General features: G+C 36.0%; 1 protein-coding gene across 1 annotated transcript in view; it reads right to left on the bottom strand.

Moving 5' to 3' along the window:
* nek11 (NIMA-related kinase 11) overlaps positions 1–20,319 on the bottom strand; it is an 89,048-nt gene that overhangs the window by 5,525 nt on the left and 63,204 nt on the right. Inside the window, exons 14-15 of the mRNA XM_056236506.1 lie at positions 19,015–19,075; positions 10,894–10,990 (exon numbers count right to left, since the gene is read on the bottom strand). Coding sequence (XP_056092481.1) covers positions 10,894–10,990; positions 19,015–19,075 — 158 coding nt within the window. The remainder of the gene's footprint in view (positions 1–10,893; positions 10,991–19,014; positions 19,076–20,319) is intronic.

Consider the following 20,319-nt stretch of genomic DNA (forward strand, 5'->3'; position numbering starts at 1 on the left):
TTTGAATATCATTTAGTTCTCCCAGCTTTGTAGCTGTAAAAGCAACAATGGATAATTCACCTCAGATCTTGAAATTAAACAAATGGAAACAAGAACGTTCAAACTGTGAACAAACAAGTGTATTCTTTGACAAAGATTGTTTTAGTAACTCAGTAGCCTATGTCTTTTTAATAATGTTTAAATGGTGTAGGCCTGATATTTGTGAATTTGATTATCCTACTTATCCATTTTCTTGCGAGTGCCGTCAAGATTCCGCCCACGCGCTGTTCTGATTGGCTGTGGGTTTTGATTGATTTTGACGCATCTCGCAGTCGGGTCGTGTCTAGTGTGAACAGACACATTATTTGTCGCTGGAATCTTATCGCACCACGGTGTGTTACTGTTTTCCGTGGTGTACCTCCAGGTTTCGTTCTTGGTCCACTTCTATTTCATATATGCTTCCTCTTGGTCAGATCATCCAGCATCATGGTCTTAATTTCCATAATTACGCTGATGGTACACAAATCTATCTTACCTTTCAGCCCAACTTGCAACTAGTTAAAAACTCAGCTGCCTGGCCCTTACATTTAACGAAAAATCAGCTCACATCACTTCTATCCTTCAGAAACTGAAATGGCTCCCTATTATGTATCGCATTCAATTTAAAATAGGGGAATGTGTCTGCATGTTCATTAACAGTATACCGTTGGTCAAGTATTTCGAACTTCTTTGTACTCCCAAAGCGAAGAATGGAAAAAAAAGTTGCTGCTTGTACATCTGGGCTTGTAGGGTTACTCCCAATGACCAGATCCACATAGAATTTGTGCACTTTTTGTTTTCGCATTTTCTGTTTTTATCGTTAGGGGAATTATGTGGAATGTTCTAATTCATCCCAAACCTCACTGAAGCTCTAGTTCCTGAATTAAAGCAAATCCTCACATGCAACATCCAGTAGCCATCCAGCCTTCCCAGATGACTGGAAGCCTTTAGGGAGGAACATCTTCCAATTAATGTCAATGGTGCAGATTCCGTGTGGAGCTGGTTATGGCATAAAACATCTGTGCACTCATTTCCTGAGTTAGACTTGTAAAAAGACAAAAATCTAGGCCCAAGAGCCTTATAAAGGATCATTTCAGTAATTACAGAGAGAAAGTGACATGAAGTTAGAGAAATCCTAAAGTAATTAGCATATGAATAGTAGATTTAACAATGATGAACTGATAGGGTGTGGATTATTTCGTTGCTCCAATTAGAATATTGATTGGATTTCCAGGGCCATTACACAAAATGGGTGCCATTTCTGTCCCTCATATACATATATATATATATATATATATATATATATACACACATGTATATGTGTACATATGTGTAAATGAAAGTGTTGATATTGAAAACTAGAAGCAAAACTAAAAAAAAAAATGTTTTAATTGAAATGAAGCTGAAATAAAATAAATATACACTCACCTAAAGGATTATTAGGAACACCATACTAATACATACTGTGTTTGACCCCCTTTCGCCTTCAGAACTGCCTAAATTCTACGTGGCATTGATTCAACAAGGTGCTGAAAGCATTCTTTAGAAATGTTGGCCCATATTGATAGGATAGCATCTTGCAGTTGATGGAGATTTGTGGGATGCACATCCAGGGCACGAAGCTCCCGTTCCACCACATCCCAAAGATGCTCTATTGGGTTGAGATCTGGTGACTGTGGGGGCCATTTTAGTACAGTGAACTCATTGTCATGTTCAAGAAACCAATTTGAAATGATTCGAGCTTTGTGACATGGTGCATTATCCTGCTGGATAGCCATCAGAGGATGGGTACATGGTGGCCATAAAGGGATGGACATGGTCAGAAACAATGCTCAGGTAGGCTGTGGCATTTAATCGATGCCCAATTGGCACTAAGGGGCCTAAAGTGTGCCAAGAAAACATCCCCCACACCATTACACCACCACCACCAGCCTGCACAGTGGTAACACGGCATGATGGATCCATGTTCTCATTCTGTTTACGCCAAATTCTGACTCTACCATCTGAATGTCTCAACAGAAATCGAGACTCATAAGACCAGGCAACATTTTTCCAGTCTTCAACTGTCCAATTTTGGTGAGCTCTTGCAAATTGTAGCCTCTTTTTCCTATTTGTAGTGGAGATGAGTGGTACCCGGTGGGGTCTTCTGCTGTTGTAGCCCATCCGCCTCAAGGTTGTGCGTGTTGTGGCTTCACAAATGCTTTGCTGCATACCTCGGTTGTAACGAGTGGTTATTTCAGTCAAAGTTGCTCTTCTATCAGCTTGAATCAGTCGGCCCATTCTCCTCTGGCCTCTAGCATCAACAAGGCATTTTCGCCCACAGGACTGCCGCATACTGGATGTTTTTCCCTTTTCACACCATTCTTTGTAAACCCTAGAAATGGTTGTGCGTGAAAATCCCAGTAACTGAGCAGATTGTGAAATATTCAGACCGGCCCGTCTGGCACCAACAACCATGCCACGCTCAAAATTGCTTAAATCCCCTTTCTTTCCCATTCTGACATTCAGTTTGGAGTTCAGGAGATTGTCTTGACCAGGACCACACCCTTAAATGCATTGGAGCAACTGCCATATGGTTGGTTGATTAGATAATTGCATTAATGAGAAATTCAACAGGTGTTCCTAATAATCATTTAGGTGAGTGTATTTATTAGATGAAAAACTTAAAATTAGAAATGAAAATTAGAAAAATTACAACTGAAATTACTTTTTTTGGTTAAATTGTAATATAAAAAAGAAAAATGACAAAAGCCCACACAATTAGTAAAACTAAATTTAAATGAAAAAAGAAAATATGCATATAACAGCTGATTTTTTATATATAAATACTATAATAGTATAAAAATAATACTAGAATAACACTGGAAAATGATTACAGTGACATCTACAAAAATCCAGCAACCGTTTAACTGCTGATAAAAATTAAACATTAATATTTTTAGATATATCAGCATTCAATTCTCTTTCTATGAAGCACGTTTTTTACGATATTGAACAGAAATCTTATACTGCCAAATAAAACTGTAAAAGTGTTACCCTTTACCCGTTACATTTCCGAAGACACAAATTTATCAAACGTCAATAAAAATATATTAATATGTTTAAAATAGTACAGAAATGTATTTTAAGCCATAAACAATCCTCCACTTTGGCCTTGCCAAACTAAACTATTACAACCAACCGTGCTGTTTTCCAGTATAGAAAACCTGTTGTCCCTACTTCTCATTAGTTCAGTTATTGCCATCTTAACATGATATATAACAGGTCACCTGAGAATGTCAACTGTCTATGGGAAAAGTTATTCCTCGAGGCTGACACCAGTCATACCTTCAGTCATTTCATACAGGTGTCAAGCCTGATGAGCAGCAGACAGCTGCTGATGCCGAGGAATGGCAGGGCTTCAGTGAACGCAATCCTCCAGCCTGCTCAATCCTCTGCAGTAATGGGGACGGGATATGAGCATGTGCGGTCTGGGATTAAATCGACTGTGCCCCCCCTGCCCACTTCAGCGTGAGGTAATTGCTGTCTCCTTCTCTCCACGCTCCCCTGGAGTTTCACTGTGACTCTGGAAATTTAGAGCACTCCAGCATGGTGAAATGGACAGAGAAAATTATTTTACTTTATGAACCGCATGGAATATGCGTATGAGTTCATTTAAAGTGATTTTAAAGTGGCCAGTCATGAGGAGGTTACATCATTGTCAATTAAAAGCGTTTTAAAACGTCATTTATTCCTGTGATGGCAAAGCTGAATTTTAAGCATCCAGTCTTCAGTGTCACATGATCCTTCAGAAATCATTAAAGTATCCTGATTTGATTTGTCTGTCTGTCTGTCTGTCCAACCCGATCTCACGGCAATTCGTATTTCGTACGTATATTTACGAGGTGGCTAATTCGTACGAATTCTTACGACCTTACTCGTATGGATTCGTAAGATTTTTGCTAAATCGTACATATTTTACGAGTTGCCCAATTCGTATGAATTCGTACGAATGACCTACCCCTGACCCCACCCCAACCTACCCATCACTGGGATTTAGACAATTCGTACAAATTGGTCATGAGATAGCGTTGGTCTGCCTGTCTATCTATCTATCTATAAATAATAATACATTTATGTAAAAATAAGGATTTGGAACAACAGAGCAAATTATGGCAAAAAATAAAAATATTTTAGTAGGCTCTACAACAATCCATGCTGACTTATCCTTAAATGAACTGTCAAATAGTTAAAGAAGTGAAAATAATATATATATATATATATATTTTTTTAAGTTAAGCTTTGTGAAAAAGTATGTATGTTTATATTCATACATTTTCCAAAAAAGGGGTGTAGTGAATGATCCAAAATTCAAAAAAGCAATAAAGTGCATGCGTACTTCAAAACTGTTGCACATACAGTACCAACAGTTGTGCTGTGATGTAACTAAATCAAGAGGCATAATAAGCCCGTCCTTTCTTTGTGAAGGACAAAGCGAAATATGCTAGTCATAAGGTTCAAGACATGGTAAAAGAAGAATCAATCAGACCCCTCTGTTATTATGACTCACGACTTTGTCAACAAGCCAAGAATAAAGACAATTACAATTGAGAGGCCTTTGAGATCCCAAGGACCGGCCCTCTTCAACGCTGTTGTCTCATAAGTCAATTTCAGACCGTGCTTTCATATAAGAGAGGCGTTCCTTTCCAAGTCGACAAACTCGCTGCAAACTCGCATGCACACACATGCCCACTCATAGTCCATTTCCAGCTGATTAGTGGTGGTAATCAAGGCTGAGCTGCAATCAGCCCCCACTCCCAGCATGATAAACACAACCCTCCACCCGCCCATACACTCTCAGCCAAACCACAGGCTCTTTCTTCCGCAATCACCACTCTTCATCCTTCCATAGAGAGCTTCCCAAACCCTGGGCAAAAGCATAACGTCTTACATGCATCTACAGCTCTGGGCTGTTCCGTCGTCAGCTTAGACGTTTTTCAGCCGGCACCGGTTCTCTCCTCTTACTCTGATGAAAGAGAACCTATATCTCTGTGAATGTATGCTGCTTGCTGCTACTGCTTTGATCAGCTATTTCGGAGAGGCGTAATGAGCTGCAGTCAACAAAAGAAGTCCCACTAAGGATCAGCGGAAGACGCAATACAGTGCGTTAACAAGTTTTAGAGAACTCACGTGTCACGCAGAGATGAGCGAGGTGAAGGATGAGTAGTGTTATCGTCATCAAACGATCACATCAAACAACATCTACTGGAGAAGATGCTTTTGTTTTCTGATATACCCTTGAGTGCTGTACTCAAGTTATTCCCCAAATGCACATAGTCTATAATGTACTGAAAGCGAAAGAGTTCTATCTGTCAGAAGGGCTGACTCAAGATTATTCAACCTTCTAAGAGCATGCTGGACTTCACATTGGAGCTTAGGTTCAAAAGTGGCTTTTATCAGAAATGGGTTTCCTTTAAATAAAGTCAGTCAATACAGGCATGCGTCTGTAAGGGCATACAGTACAAGAGCCCAGAATAAGAATAAAAGCATCCAAGGTCAAGATTTTGACATGGAAATTTACAGAAATGAAATTAATCACACATGCTGTGAAAGCCTATTAGTCTGATGACATCTGGTGATACAGGGGACCCAGTATTACGTGTCCATTAACAGAGCAACAAATATGGGTGATTCATTTGCGGCAAACAAAAACTATTTCAAATGTTTTCTTTAATGGGTTTTAAGATTAAATTAAATATAAATATTAGATGAAAAATAATAATCTATAAAGAAAATTAGAAATGTTGCCTTGGCAGCTAACTAAAATTAGCACTAAAATTTACTAAAACTAAAACTGAAATAAATATATTTTAAAGCTGAATAGAAAAAGCCCCAAAACTAATAAAAATGACAAAAGCACATAACAAAATGACTAGAACTTAAATTAAAATAAGAAAAAGGAAATATACAAATTATAAATATTAATAAATACTACAGTACAAACTAATACAAAAATGACAAAGCAGGATTCTTCAGTTGAGGGTATTTATTGACCAATGTTGTTATTGTTAACTAAAACTATTTACAATTGTTTTAATTAATGGAAATAAAGATTAAATAAAATATGAATATTAGAGGAAACTGTATACAGAAAATTAGAAATGTTGCCTTGGCAACTAAATGAAATAAAATAAGCTGAAGTACTGAAATTATTAAAACTGAAATAAATGTAAATTAAAGCTAAATAGAAATAAACAAAAAAAAAACTAAGAAAAAAGACAAAAGCAGAAAATTAATAGAACTTAAACAAACAAAAAATAGTAATATATAGGCCTACTACAAAACAAAATAAAAACACTGCTTTTGACTACATGAACTCTTGGAAAATGAAACCTATCAAGCTACACGTTTCATCTGCAAATCAAGTTAGCAAGCAGTCTAAAAGGAAAATAATAAAAGGAAATGGACAGTTGGTAATGACAGCTAATAAATCTGCTCTCAGTTTATAATGGAAACATCTTTCTGATCATCAAACTGTCACTTCTCTACCCTGCAGTCATGCACTCTCTTGTCACGTCTCTTTCTTTTCCATCATAAAAATATTTTTGTAAAACCTCAATTTATCTCTAAAATATTTGGTGTGATGGTAATGACAGCAGTATCGGGGACAACAATTCTTTGTTATAAAAAATGACAAATTGTACACAAAAATAAATGATATCAGATCAGATTTTTCTTTTTCTTTTCAAATTTCTAAGTTCTCTAATTTGCACTTTTAAAACATTATTATTGAGGGGAAGTTTTAAAAAGTTTGCCCAAAATGAAATTCTGTCAAATTTACCTTTCAGCATTCTTTTATTTATTAGTCCTGTGAATGTCTTTTAAAATAAGTAAAGAAACAGAACAAAACAAGTTTAACACTATTACATTCTATGCTTCAAAATTATATATGCACCGGTATATAAAAAAAATTCTAATTCATCCTAGAGGATTGAAAAGTTTCCTTATTTGAAGAATCACCCATATTATTATTTCTCTGAAAGTACCTTCACTTGAAAAGTGACTGAACTGAAGAAACTTGTAGAATTATACTTCAGCACTAGCACATCAGTAACACCTGCATATACCTGAGAATGTATTCCCTCCGAGTGAGAGAAATGCTGCATCTGGAAGAATAAGACTAGCGTCACCGCACAGCTGAAGAGAGGCTGTGTAGGGGAAATGCAGCTGCTGTAAATTGGTACCTGTGCTCTCCTTCTCCCTCCTCCTCATCTTTACGCTCTTATGAGGCTTGCGGAGAGCGAGCTGACAGCCTCTAATTCCTGCCCTCACAGGAAGAGCGCTTCTGTTATTAATATCTTCAGCCCACACTCAGTAGGGGAGCCACCGTCAGGAGAGGTTCTGCAGTCATGCTAAAAGGAACACAGTCTACCAAGCTGATACTGGAGTATAGTGAGGTGTGGAAGCAGGGAATGTACAGAGTAGTACGGTTTGGTTTGGGACGCAGAAGTACAATGTGCAATGGTACACCATGGTATGGAATAGAAAAGTATGGTTTAGTATGGTACGTTAGGGCAGGGTTTTTCAAACTGGGGTCTGGAACCATAAAATGTAAAAAAGATAATAAATTTCATATAAGTTAATAAGTTCGAATTTAGAGAATTATCAATTTTGTTCTTTTGACAGCCATAGCAATAGCGTCTAGTTTCTCTGATGGTCGGTACAAAAAATAATAACATTTTTAAAAAAGCAGTGTCTAGTGTAATTAAGTTTAGTGTAATTTCATCTTTATAAAAGAAAATACAAAACCATTCAAAAGTTTGGGGTCTCTTTTGCTCACCAAGGTTATATATTTTTTTTATTATTTTTTTTTTAATTAAAAACAGTAATATTGTGAAAGATTATTATAATAAAAATAACTGTTTTCTATTTTAATATATTTTAAAATGTAATTTATTCTTGTGATGGCAAAGCTGAATTTTCCACACACGTTACTTCAGTCTTCAGTGATCCTTCAAAAATCATTCTAATATGATGATTTGGTGCTCAAGAAACATTTCTTATTATCAATAGTTTTTTTTTTCAGTATCCTTTGATGAATAGAAAGTTAAAAAAAAGAATAATTTATTTGAAATAGAAATAGCTATATCTGAAAGTAATCATTTCTTTAAAAAATAAATAACAATAATAATCTAACTGACCCCAAACTTTAGCAGGAAAGAATTTGCAGCTCTTGCGGAGATAATATAAAGACAGTGAAGAAGAGAATAAGCTCTGTGGAGAAAAAGATGTGTACAAACAACATAAGAAATGAGAAAAGAAGCTGGAGAAAATGACAGAGATGAATTCAGGAGGAAAAATGGAGAAGCATCTGTGCACAACAACCTGAAAGACAGTAAATGATCTGTATGCATGCATCACAAATGACATTCCAAGCAGAAGCTCATATTAAAATGTAGCTAAATACACCACAGGGTGGAGTTACCAAGATTATTGGCTTTCTAACACAGCAGGCGCATATATTGATATATACAACAGCATACAGAAAGACCAATAAATATGCATTTTTGTGCTTTCAGACATTTGTTCACGTTAGGAAATGCTGTTCAGAGGCCCCTCAATTTAATTTTGAATTCATATAATGTTCATACCATGCTCATATAATGCTTGAATAGAATCACACGTGGAACAGTGATATACAAAAAGTAAATTGGTACCAGAAGCTGCCCTTGCAATCTAATGCAATTTTAAGAAGATTGAAATAAAAGGAAATGACAAAGCCATTAAACTGCTAAATGATCATTGCTAAAACAATCAAGAACCAACGCTACAGTTTTGATGGCATTTTTAAAAAAATTATCGGTGATGCACTTTCTGATAGATCTATTCCACTATTTCTGATAAATCATTGGAGGAGTTCAGCACTCTTGGCTCATGCTGGTTTTTGCTCTGAGACACAAATCTGCCTGGACCTGTGAAGATCAGACTCAGGCTTTAGGGACAGGAGAATGGCAGGATGGGGTTTTAGGAGCCTCTGGAGCAAGAAAAGCAGATTCAAAAACGGACAATATGCTGACTGCAGTAGCAGGTGGATTATATTATATGTAAAGTCGTGGTCTTTAATGGGGCTCGTAAAGCGAAGTGACTTTTCAAACCTCTATGACCTACTTTTTTTTTGTCACTCTTAACCCGAATTAGTTGACATTACTCGCAAATCGCGTGGAAACCCGTTGCCCTATACCACTTTAGTTTTTACACAAGTTGAAACTAAACATGTTGAGTTGTATGAACATGTAATCTTAAGTGGGTGCAGTAGACAAATCAAGTTTACATTAGTAGTCTTTACTGAAAATCATTAGTTCACATTCTAAAAATGTTTTGAGTATAGGTGTACTATTAGGTACCCAGCATGAATTGCAACATGATGCTGTTCATTTTTCGCTTTTCATGACTTTTATTTTTTGATGATGACAACATCAGTATGCAGTAATCCCAGGATCACTTTACTTTTGGCTTTTTTGCTATAACAATTGTGCCTTTTAAACACACAGGTAAAGCAGCCAGAGAAAAACAAATGTTCAAATGTCAAGGGCAAGAGCCCAACTAAAGCCAACACTTATCACCATTATGGTGACTATTTTTAAATTAAATTAAATAATAATTCATCAACATCTAAACCTCTGTTAAATCTCAATACCGTCTGCTGCCGAGGCCTGTGCTCGTCCCGCCATGGTGTAGAGCCCTTTGGAAGCACGTTAGATGCGGTTCTTTTCACGTGACCAGGCAGGTTTTTGAATAGCAGTGGTTTCTGCCTTTTGATTTGTGTCGTGTTTGAACCCCTCCCCTTCCTTATGAAACTAAACATACCAAGTAATCTCTGCTAAACCTGATTAGTGCAATGAATCTTTCTGCTACATAGTACAAACAACTAATATTGTTTAGTAATGATAGCAGGTTTTTACTAAACATAAAAGAATAAGTAATGACCACTCGTAAGTTTAATTAGAAACAAAATCTGGGTTTACAGTCAGTGTACAATGAAGTCAATGGTAACCAAAATAGTTTGGTTACCAACAGTCTTCAAAATATCTTCTTCTATATCATGCAAAAGAAAGTCGTACAGGTTTGAAACGAAATGAAGGTGGGAAAATGATGGCAGAATTTTCATTTTTGGGTGAACTATCCTTTTAATGGGTTTTTTATTAATATGGAAATTAAAAAAAAAAATTATGAAATGATAGCCTACTCTTAATAAGAAACTAAAACTGCCAGGTGGTGGTAAATTTCTAAATGAGTAAGTCATTGAGTCATTCATTGATTTGATTCGTTTAAATGGCTGTTTCATTCAGTAATGAAATGGCTCTCTTTATGAATGGGGCATTGAATCGTTGGTTTACCCAAATCGTCGAAAACGCAGATTCAGTAATGAAACAAGCTGTGTTGCTCGGAGATGCACAACAGTTCTGCTGTGGCTTCAGTTAATATTTTCGTTGGCAAAACTGAGAAAAACAGACAATATTGTGTCTAAAATATTACAAAAGTATATCATATGATACAAATCTGAGACAAAAACTCATACACACACACACACACACACACACACACACACACACACACACACACACACACACACACACACACACACACACACACACACACACACACACACACACACACACACACACACACACACACACACACACACACACACACACACACACACTAAGAAACTTAATAACTAAACAGTTTAATCAAGGATAGGTTGTCCATAAATATGTTTCTGAGCATGAAGGTAAATGCAAATTTTAGTGAATAAAACTCATTGTGAGGTGCCTGGGGAATGAGAGAAACTCTTACAGGTGATGGCTGTGAACAAGTCAAGGATGAAACACTCACTGTCTCATCCGCTCTATTCTGCCCTCAGCCATGGAGGTATTGATACTGCTCACTCCCAGAAAACCCAGCTGAGGCTTCTCTTCCTCTGCTTCAGCTCCTGAAACACACACAATGTACATTATCAGACAAAAGTTTGGATTGACTTCACTTGTCTGAATTATGTTTCTGGACTTAAAGTTACGATGAAATCAAAATGGACAAATCTTTTTTTTTTTTTTTTTTTTTACAAAATGTTGCAATGTTTATTATAAATAATTTATCTGTGTACATCATTATTTAAAATAATAATAATAATAATAATCATATAGCCTTGTAATCTTCCACTAATCTTCATAACCTCCCCTCCCTCTTGAAACGACATTGGTTCTCTTCATGACATGTGTCTCAGCACGGATGGGGCTAAATATCGTCCACAACTGACTGCAAACGGGCATTCAGATCAGCGTCCAATTTAGTTAGCAATGTCCAACTTCATATTTTTTGCCCAACATTTTTTCTCATTCCAGAAGCTGCTTTACTCGGATATCGTAATAGGGAAGAAAAGACTATTGCAACTTTTGTTTCATGGAACCCGTTTCCGTTTTATTTTAAGAGCGCATGTCTCTTGGTTTCATCCCCTTCCAGTTATTTTAGCTGTACAAAAACAGATTATAATGCTGCTTGCTATTGCAAACTGATATTTGTTATCATATTATTTGAATTTATCATTATAATCATAAACACACTGGTTTGTAGTACAAACAGTTTTACCGTTTACTTCACTGTTATTCTACTAATAGTAATGCGGCTAATAAAACAGAAGTCTTGCACTTTCAGAGAAAATAGCTCACTTCCGTTGCATAAACAGTATATACATTTCAAAATAATTTCACAAATATTTCAATTCCAACTATTATTTCAACAATTATGAACTTTATTTTCATAAAAGTATCCTGAAAAATGGTATGTGGTTTCCACAAAAATGTACAGCACAATTGTTTTCAACATTGATAATAATAAGAAATGTTTCTTGTTTCGCTAATATGCAAATCAGCATACTAGAATGATTTCTGAAGGATCATGTGACACTGAAGACTGGAGTAATGATGCTGAAAATTCAGCCATCACAGGAATAAATCACCTTTTAAAATATATTAAAATAGAAAACAGCTATTTTAAATGTTATATTTCACAATATAACCGTTTTAACTTTACTTTTGATTAAATAAATGCAGCCTTGGTGAACATAAAATTTTTAAAATCTTACAATTATTACAAATATTACCAATCCAATTTTTTTAACAGTAGTGTATATACAGTCAAACCAAAAATTATTCAGACACCAGATATTTTTTATATTGTTTAACTAGTGGGTGCAGGACACTATAGTTCATTTATGTAAGTGAGGATAGCAAAATAAAAGTAAAATGTGACAGTATTATACCCAAAAATTCTTCATACAGTGGACTTCCAGTAAAATGTATACACATTTGGGACCAAAAATTATTCAGACACTTTGACCTGACCATGTTTTGCTTAAGTGTTTTTTCTTTAATTGCTAATGCGACCTTTTTACACCTGAACAAAATTAAGCACCGGTTGGTAATTGGTTGACCTAAATTGGTATAATCAAATTGTCTATTATCTAAATCACAGCTATTCAACCTAATTCATTTGTGAGACAGTCTAGAAGGATGGCCAAAACCAGTGAAATATCAACTGATTTGATAACTCTGAGTTCTTGTCATATTGTATTACCATTTTTTAAAACTATAACGAATAAACTGTGATAATGTGAGTAATGTTGAAGGTGTCTGAATACATTTTAGTTTGACTATATAAAAATGAATTGGGTTTCTAAAAAGTGAGAGGTCTGAAACTAAAGGAAGCTGCCTTATTGATTCAGTTTATCACAGAGATACATTACAGTCCTAAGCTGTCTATGATGCAGGAAAGCTGTAGAATATTAATATAATAAAAAAAGAGAAAATCAAAAGCAGGCAACACAGCGCATCTACTTCAGAGCAATAAATGTGTTTATCTGAACATATTTTTCAGGTTTATTGTGAATGTTTATGAGCAAATCTAAATCTATAAAAAAAGGGCCATTTTCATGGCAGAATATTATAGTTTACGACTTGCATGACATTATAGCTATTAGAGAATAATAGAGGACAATAGGTACCAAGGGAAGACGTTTTACACAAGTACATAAAGCAAAAGGTTTGGTAAAGTTTTGCTACACATATTATGTAGACCAGTGCTGTATGAAGTCAGAGATGTGAAAGTGGAGCTCAAGCAGAAAGCTGCATTTCTGAGCTGTCAGCCACAGTGACATGCGCGTTACGGTTCAGCAAACCAAACCAGATTGTGTGTGAGTGTTTGAGAAGTCAGCAGGTGATGAGGGGACACAGAAGTCATGTGTCAGAGCACCTTGTGCATTGTGTTGTGTATGTCAACTGTGCGTTTGTGTGTATAAATGTCACTGTTGGTCTTTTGGCAGCATAATCATAAAATGAATAGCACTGTGTGCACAACTTTGTTACTATATTTGACCTGTCATTAAAAGTACACATACATCCATCTTACACTCAAAAAAATGCTGGGTTGTTTCTGTAAACAAATTGTTGGGTTGATTGTGCTGGGTCAAAATGCTGGGTTGTTTGGGGCACTGTAAACACATTATTGGGTTGCTCATGCTGGGTAAAATGAGTTGTAAGGGGGTAATTCACAAATAAACAGCTGGTTGGGTTATTTTGACCCAGCAACCGGTTTATTCTTTGCGGAACTTTCTGGATTCTTCACTTCTGACTCGAGGAGGACTTCACTCGGAGGTCGGAGCAGGCAGTGTTTTATGGTAAGTTATGTTTACCAATATTTTTAACATTAATAATTTCACTGTTCAGCATACAGTCTTTGATATGGAAGTGCGAGGGGTAGGCTATAACGTATTTATTCTGTAAAACATTAGTAACAGCTAGCCGGTTAGATTTTTCGACAAAATGCCACATTGTAAACCAGCTATATCAGCAGCCTTAATGAAATATGTAGTTTAAATTGTAATTTCATCACGTAAATATCGTATTTATTGTGGACGTTTAGTAATTAAAAGTGAGAAAAGCGTTTTGAATGAACCCGTGCACGCGCAGTAGTCTACCGGTATGTTTATGTCCCTATAGGGCTCGTACGTAAAAATTGCGGGAAAAAAGTCTAGTCTGTGTGGAAACTAAAGTCTGCTGGCACATTTAAGAAATTCTCGTCAGAAGAAGCGACAGGGGTAAGTTCCAGCACAGTCTGCGTGTTTCTTCTGTAATGTCTATGTCGGAACCAGGATCGTTTTTACCCAAACTAACTGTAGCCTATGACGTCTGACGTGCAATCTTTAAAACGGCGACTGAGGCAATGAGAAATAAATCGATTTCATATTAAGCATGTTCTCGCCCTGAACCCATTATAAGTTGTTAGGACCTGAGGTAGGCCTACTAAGAATAATTTAGTACTACTAAGACAGTGGTCATGGATCAAGTGTGCGCGATGTTTGAGGCCAATAAATAGTTTTTGCTATTGTCACAACAGCGCCATTTTAAACACCAGGGCAGAAAAGTCAGAAATGCTACTTTAGAAATATGAATTGTTATATACAGCATACTATTTAAATGATAATGCAACTTTATGTATTATGCTCATATTGTTTAGCTGCTGGCTTTGAAGGTCCTGCAAACTCTGCTTCCCCCATCCATCTGACGTTACAGGAGAGGAGGAAAGGGCTTCAGACCCACCACAGAGGCTCAGAGGTCCTTGACATGCAACCTGTAAGTTTGATATGCTTGATAACTATGAAATTAATTTAGGTTTAGAATATTTAAAGGTGCAATCTCTGTTTGCAACATAAAATTGCATTTTTTTAAAATAGATTTTTGTTCATTTTTAAAGCTGCAGTCCATAACTTTTTTTGTGTTCAAAATTTACAAAATGTTTATAATGAGCGAGTACATCATGAATCCATTTTCCAAATCGTGTTTTTGTCTTATCCTGAATAGACTGCTAATTGTCTATTTAGATGTGTACCGGTAAATATACATTTTGTTTGTTTTTCACATTTGGCCATATTTGGTAATGTTTGCAATAAAAAAAATATAAATACTTTCACAAAAAACTTGCATGTCAGTTATATTGCAACACTCTAAGTGATTGTGTGTAATCAACAGTTGGGGACCAACATGGATGAATATTTACAAAATGACTGGAGCATCAGGGATGCGTCGAGGGGGACACGTCAGACCGTTGCCATTGTTCCAGGCCACGTCATTGAGACCGAGTCTTTGCTGGAGGCTGGTGATCTTTGTTTCAAAGTTTTATTTTGTTTTTCATGTTAAATACACGAAGCAGTGTATCAAATTAATGGAAAAGAATCGTCCTCTGTCAAATGTGAGGAAAACCCTGTGATATTTAGTCGTATTGTAAATGTTTGTAGCTATTCTTAATAAATCAACACATCTTAATAAATGAAATCATAATCGTATAAGAGTTCAAATTAGTTTCTTATTGACTTTTAAACAGGGTTCCCGCGGAGTCTTAAAAAGTCTAAAAAAGACTTAAATTCAGAAAGTGAAATTTAAGGCCTTAAAAAGTCTAAAAAACACAAGTTTAGGTCTTAAATTTAATTTACCCAAGTCTTAAAATTCTTACCTTCGTTAATTTTGTTAATTGTGGTCAAGCGTTGTCCGCCGAAAATAAAATGTTGGTTGTTTTGTTTTCTAGTAGGCTACGTGATGATGATAATCCCATGTGATAATCCCATTGCGTGATCACTGCAGGTATAACTCCTGTAAAGTAGGTGGCGGTATGTAACCCGCGCCGCCAATAAAGTGAAGGAAGTTGGTTCACTAGCTACCTGCCCGCCGAATTCGTGCAAGACAAGTTGCAACGTCGAGGTCGGGGAAGTCGGGGCTGTCGTCGAGCGCGTAGTTTTCAAATATCATGGGGACAGGGGAAGTGTGTGTTTAACATGACTTGGCTCGATAAGGGTGAGTTTTGCAGCTGGTTACAAGCTGTCCCTAGCAATAGATATGAAGCTCGCTGAAAAATATGCAAGAAGATAATACAGCTAGGGACATTGGGTGTGAAGGCGCTCGAGCATTGCGAAAACGTTTACGTGCGGACCGAACAAGATCGCTTATATAGCAAGATTTGGTATAGCGGACTTCATCAAGAGAGATCTAATTAACACCATTAGCGGACCGTATGTCTTGATGTTCGTTGTTTACTCATTAAACTGCAAGAAAGAGATGATAATTTGGTGGATGATTTAAAAATATTCGTTAATCATCTGTAAATTGTGTAGTCATTTGAATGTAATCATAACGGTCGCCTGAGGGCGCTCAACGACCACGTCATCCGTAAGCGTGAGTTTCTAACAAAAAAACAACAGTTTACTAAAAAGAATAAATACATTAAATAATTTACCATTGTTAATTTGTGTTTATTTTTGTTTGTTGTTTTTGTATTTAACCCTTTCACACGTAAATTTAAAATATTCGAACTGATCCCCCAGCGTGAGTTTTTCTAGGCGACCGTTATTTAGAACCTGTCACTTTAATGTTTCCATGATGACGCGTCATTGCTTGTCACGTGACACAGCGCAACCACAACAGTGCTGAATGAATGATGATCTGCTTTGATGTCATTTTCCCTTTTCTATTCAAAATATTCACAAATGTATTAGCTATAACATGAAACACTGATATTCCGATTGTCAAATATGTGCAAGTGGATGTGTTTTGTTGTTTAAACACCTTCATAACGATCGCGTTAGTTGATCGTTATGAAGGTGTCAGCACAAATCAGCTGTTTGTGCGATGGGCGGCGCCATGTTAGTTTACAACACGTCAATTCCTCAACTTCTCACGAAATACATGAAAGTGGCCGGAGAACTGGGAGAAGAATAGTTTAAAATGTAAAGCTATTTACACAATGTGTATCTGATATGAATAAAACGTGTCGTCTTATTAGAATGGAAAGGATTATTATTGCCGCTTCCATATATACATCAGTCAGTGTGTGTATTTTACAAACTTAAAATATGTTTAAGAATTTCTGGGATCATTCTAATGTTTCTATTTATGTGTCGTGTTGGTCTTAAACTTTACACATAATGGTCTTAAAAGGTCTTAAAAAGGTCTTAAATGTAACAAACTGAAACCTGCAAGAACCCTGTTTAAAGGTGCATTGTGTAATACTGTATTTAGGAGGATCTGTTAACAGAAATGCAATATCATATACATAACTATGTTTTCAGTGGTGTATAAAGACCTTACTTAATGAACCATTATGTTTTTTTACCTTAGAATGAGTATACATTGCATAATTGTAATAATTGTTTACAAAAAATATTAAAGATGTATTAAAAATGTAAAAAAATAAAATAAATGATTGAAATCACATATACAGTGGCCTCTCTGGTTTATTGTATTACAGAGACAATCATTATTTTACATTAGTACGGTAATATAAAAAATATTTGTTACTAATTTTAATTAGGCAATGATACAGGAAATAACCCAGCACATGAGTAAGACTTAACCCAGCAAGATGGTCAATTTCACCCACTGGTTGGGTCAAATGAATGACCCAACAATATGGGTTAAATGGAAAAGCCCAGCGCTTGGGTCAAACCAACCCAGCGCGTGTTCTGTCCTATAGTGACCCAGCGGCGTGGTTAAGGTTGGGTTATTTTTTAACCCTGCATTTTTTAGAGTGTATGAAGTGCCATTTAGTCAGATGGTTCGACAGGAATGCACCACCTGAAATCAAATCTACTGCTTCCCACTTTGAGTTTGAGCCACAAAAACAATTTTTCTCTCCCTTTTTTTCTATCCATTCTTTTTGTATGGCTGAGCAAATCTGAAACTCATTGTCTTGACAAGGTGCCTGGTGAAAGAAAGGAGATAAGCTTAGAAAATTGTTTCTTCTCTTACTGAGTCTAAAAGATCAACCCTGGGGTGGGCTGATATTACCCATTATGCATTGTCCTAACACCGCTATCATTTATGTAACTCTGCAGATAAGCAGAGTTCAGAAGTGAGGATTTCTGAATAGTATTTTTTTTTTTTTAAATGGCCTGATATGAGAATTTAGAAATGTATCTAAAATACTTTGACATACAGACTATTGAGGAATGAAGATATCAGAATGCATATCAACACACTCACAAACAAATGCTATAATGCAATAGAAATACTCATTCACAGTGGCCCAAAAAAGCATTTGTTCACTTAAGCCACACTTCGAAATGTATGAATGCCATTGTATTTGATAAGTGGCATTTCTTTTAAAGAAATGCACACCTCTCAAACCAAACATTTTACAAAGTTTGTTTGGTTTTAAATGACATAAAAATAGATTAAATAATGCATTATTCAAATAAAAAATACAAATATTTTTTTTAAATAATTTGTCAAATAAAATAAGCATATGTTCACTATGGGTTAATAAATGTGCACATTCAGTGTGGTATTTGTTTAGAATGTGGTGCTTTTTAGGAAAATAAAAATAAATTCAGTGGTTCAGGATGTCAATGTGGTTCAGGATGCCAATTTTTATAAAGCATCTGAAACCTAAGAAGATCAAATAAACCAGGAAAGAAACTGAGACTTGAACAGAAATACTCCAGTTCTTTTGATGAGGAAATGCACAGAACTGATCGGATGTGGTCAGAGCCTGTAAATAGCCTTCACTGAATTACCTAATCAATGTCGCCATGGCTTTAAGTGGCAGACAAACAGGCTTCCTGACATTCTCACTCCACAGTCATCAGGAACAAGAAAAAAAAACTCAATATCACGCGCTGAGAGGGGTGCACCTAGCAAATGGATCATTCACTCAACGTGTATGGAGTTAAATGAGCATGCTCACATGTCTTTAGAAGAAGTGTCATTTTACAGGCCTGTGACCTTCAGTAAGCAGTTTTGTGTATGTTCACTGACCTCTCATGTAATTGGCCAGTCAGTATTGGAGAAATTTGCTATATATCTCATGTTGGTAATGGAGTGTACCTGCCAGTGGGGTTGTATTGTATTGGTACACAGGCCTAACCAATACATTTTCTTGTGTGGAATGAACGGGAACATAAGCCGTACTCACCATCTGAGTCACCATCCAGAACATTCTCCATGTGTCTGATCATGGCCTCCAGGTCACTGTCCTGTGATACACAAGGACACACATGAAGGGGTCATGTTCAGGCTGTGATGTATGATAGAGGATGCTTGAAACACAATGCCTACTTATAGAGACATTACAATATTAGTGGAAATTACAGGGTTTCTTCTGTTTAGATCAAACCATGATTGTGGCTAGACTCCCTAATGACAGTCTAGCCACACAAGGGTCTTGAAATGCAGGTCTATAAACGCCATTTGGGATCAACAGGTCTCCTATCTGTAATGATAGCATGACCTGGAGGGAGGAAGTGGCACCATGATAAAGGCAACCTGAATGGTTTTTACTCCCTTGAGGCCTTCCCCTTGTTGATGAAAGTCTCAAGGAACATACAGACTGAATGAGTCTGAAGAAGGACTAAAGGTCCATCAGCAACATAATCAGGTGTTTCTTCAACAATGGCAATTTTGCCCTTGTAGACTTTTAGAAAAAAAAGTCCTATATTCACACCCTCACTATTTAAAACAAATAGTGGAACATTTTCATCAAATGCTAATTTTACAATATTTTTGGAATAAATGGCAGATTCATATACCCCAAATACACAAAAATGTAATAATAATAGTATACAAAATATTCTTCTTATTATTATATTTTAACATTTGATTGGAAATTATGCAATTTCTTTTAGAAACAAATTTTGTTATATTGTTTTCATGTTATCACTGTGAAGCGCTTTGATACAATCTGTATTGTAAAAAGCGCTATATAAATAAAGGTGACTTGACTTGACTTGACATTTAATATACAAGACTAAAAAAAAACTGTAAAAGTTAACAAATAATTGTTTACAAATAAAATATGAAAATGATTCATGGTTATTTCACTCAACAACTATCAGTTTTAAAAATGCTAAATTTTCATGGTGGGTTTCATATTTTAATATTAAAAGTCTGGTCTGGGACAAGGATAAAACAATAAAAATATACATAAAAATACATTTGAAAAGTAGCAAAAAGAAAAGAGCCAGAGGTTGAAGAAACAAAATGTTGTTAAAGAAAAACCATATTCAAACTGCAATTGGCTTGCAGAAAGCAGGGCCAAATTCATTGTGTATGAAGGAAAGTGAAGGAAGGGCATTGGGAAGTTCAAGGGTATCAAGTCATGCCATCTGTGCAAAACATTGAAATGAGAATGGAAAAAAAGAAAAATTACCGTCACACAAGGACCAGCTACATATTATGCAGCTATTTACAAAATGCAATTCCTCTGTCCTCCATTCCGGGG

Source organism: Rhinichthys klamathensis, unplaced genomic scaffold, assembly GCF_029890125.1.
Source record: "Rhinichthys klamathensis goyatoka isolate OS25496 unplaced genomic scaffold, OSU_Roscu_1.1 h1tg000449l_1, whole genome shotgun sequence".
NCBI classification, from domain to species: domain Eukaryota; kingdom Metazoa; phylum Chordata; class Actinopteri; order Cypriniformes; family Leuciscidae; genus Rhinichthys; species Rhinichthys klamathensis.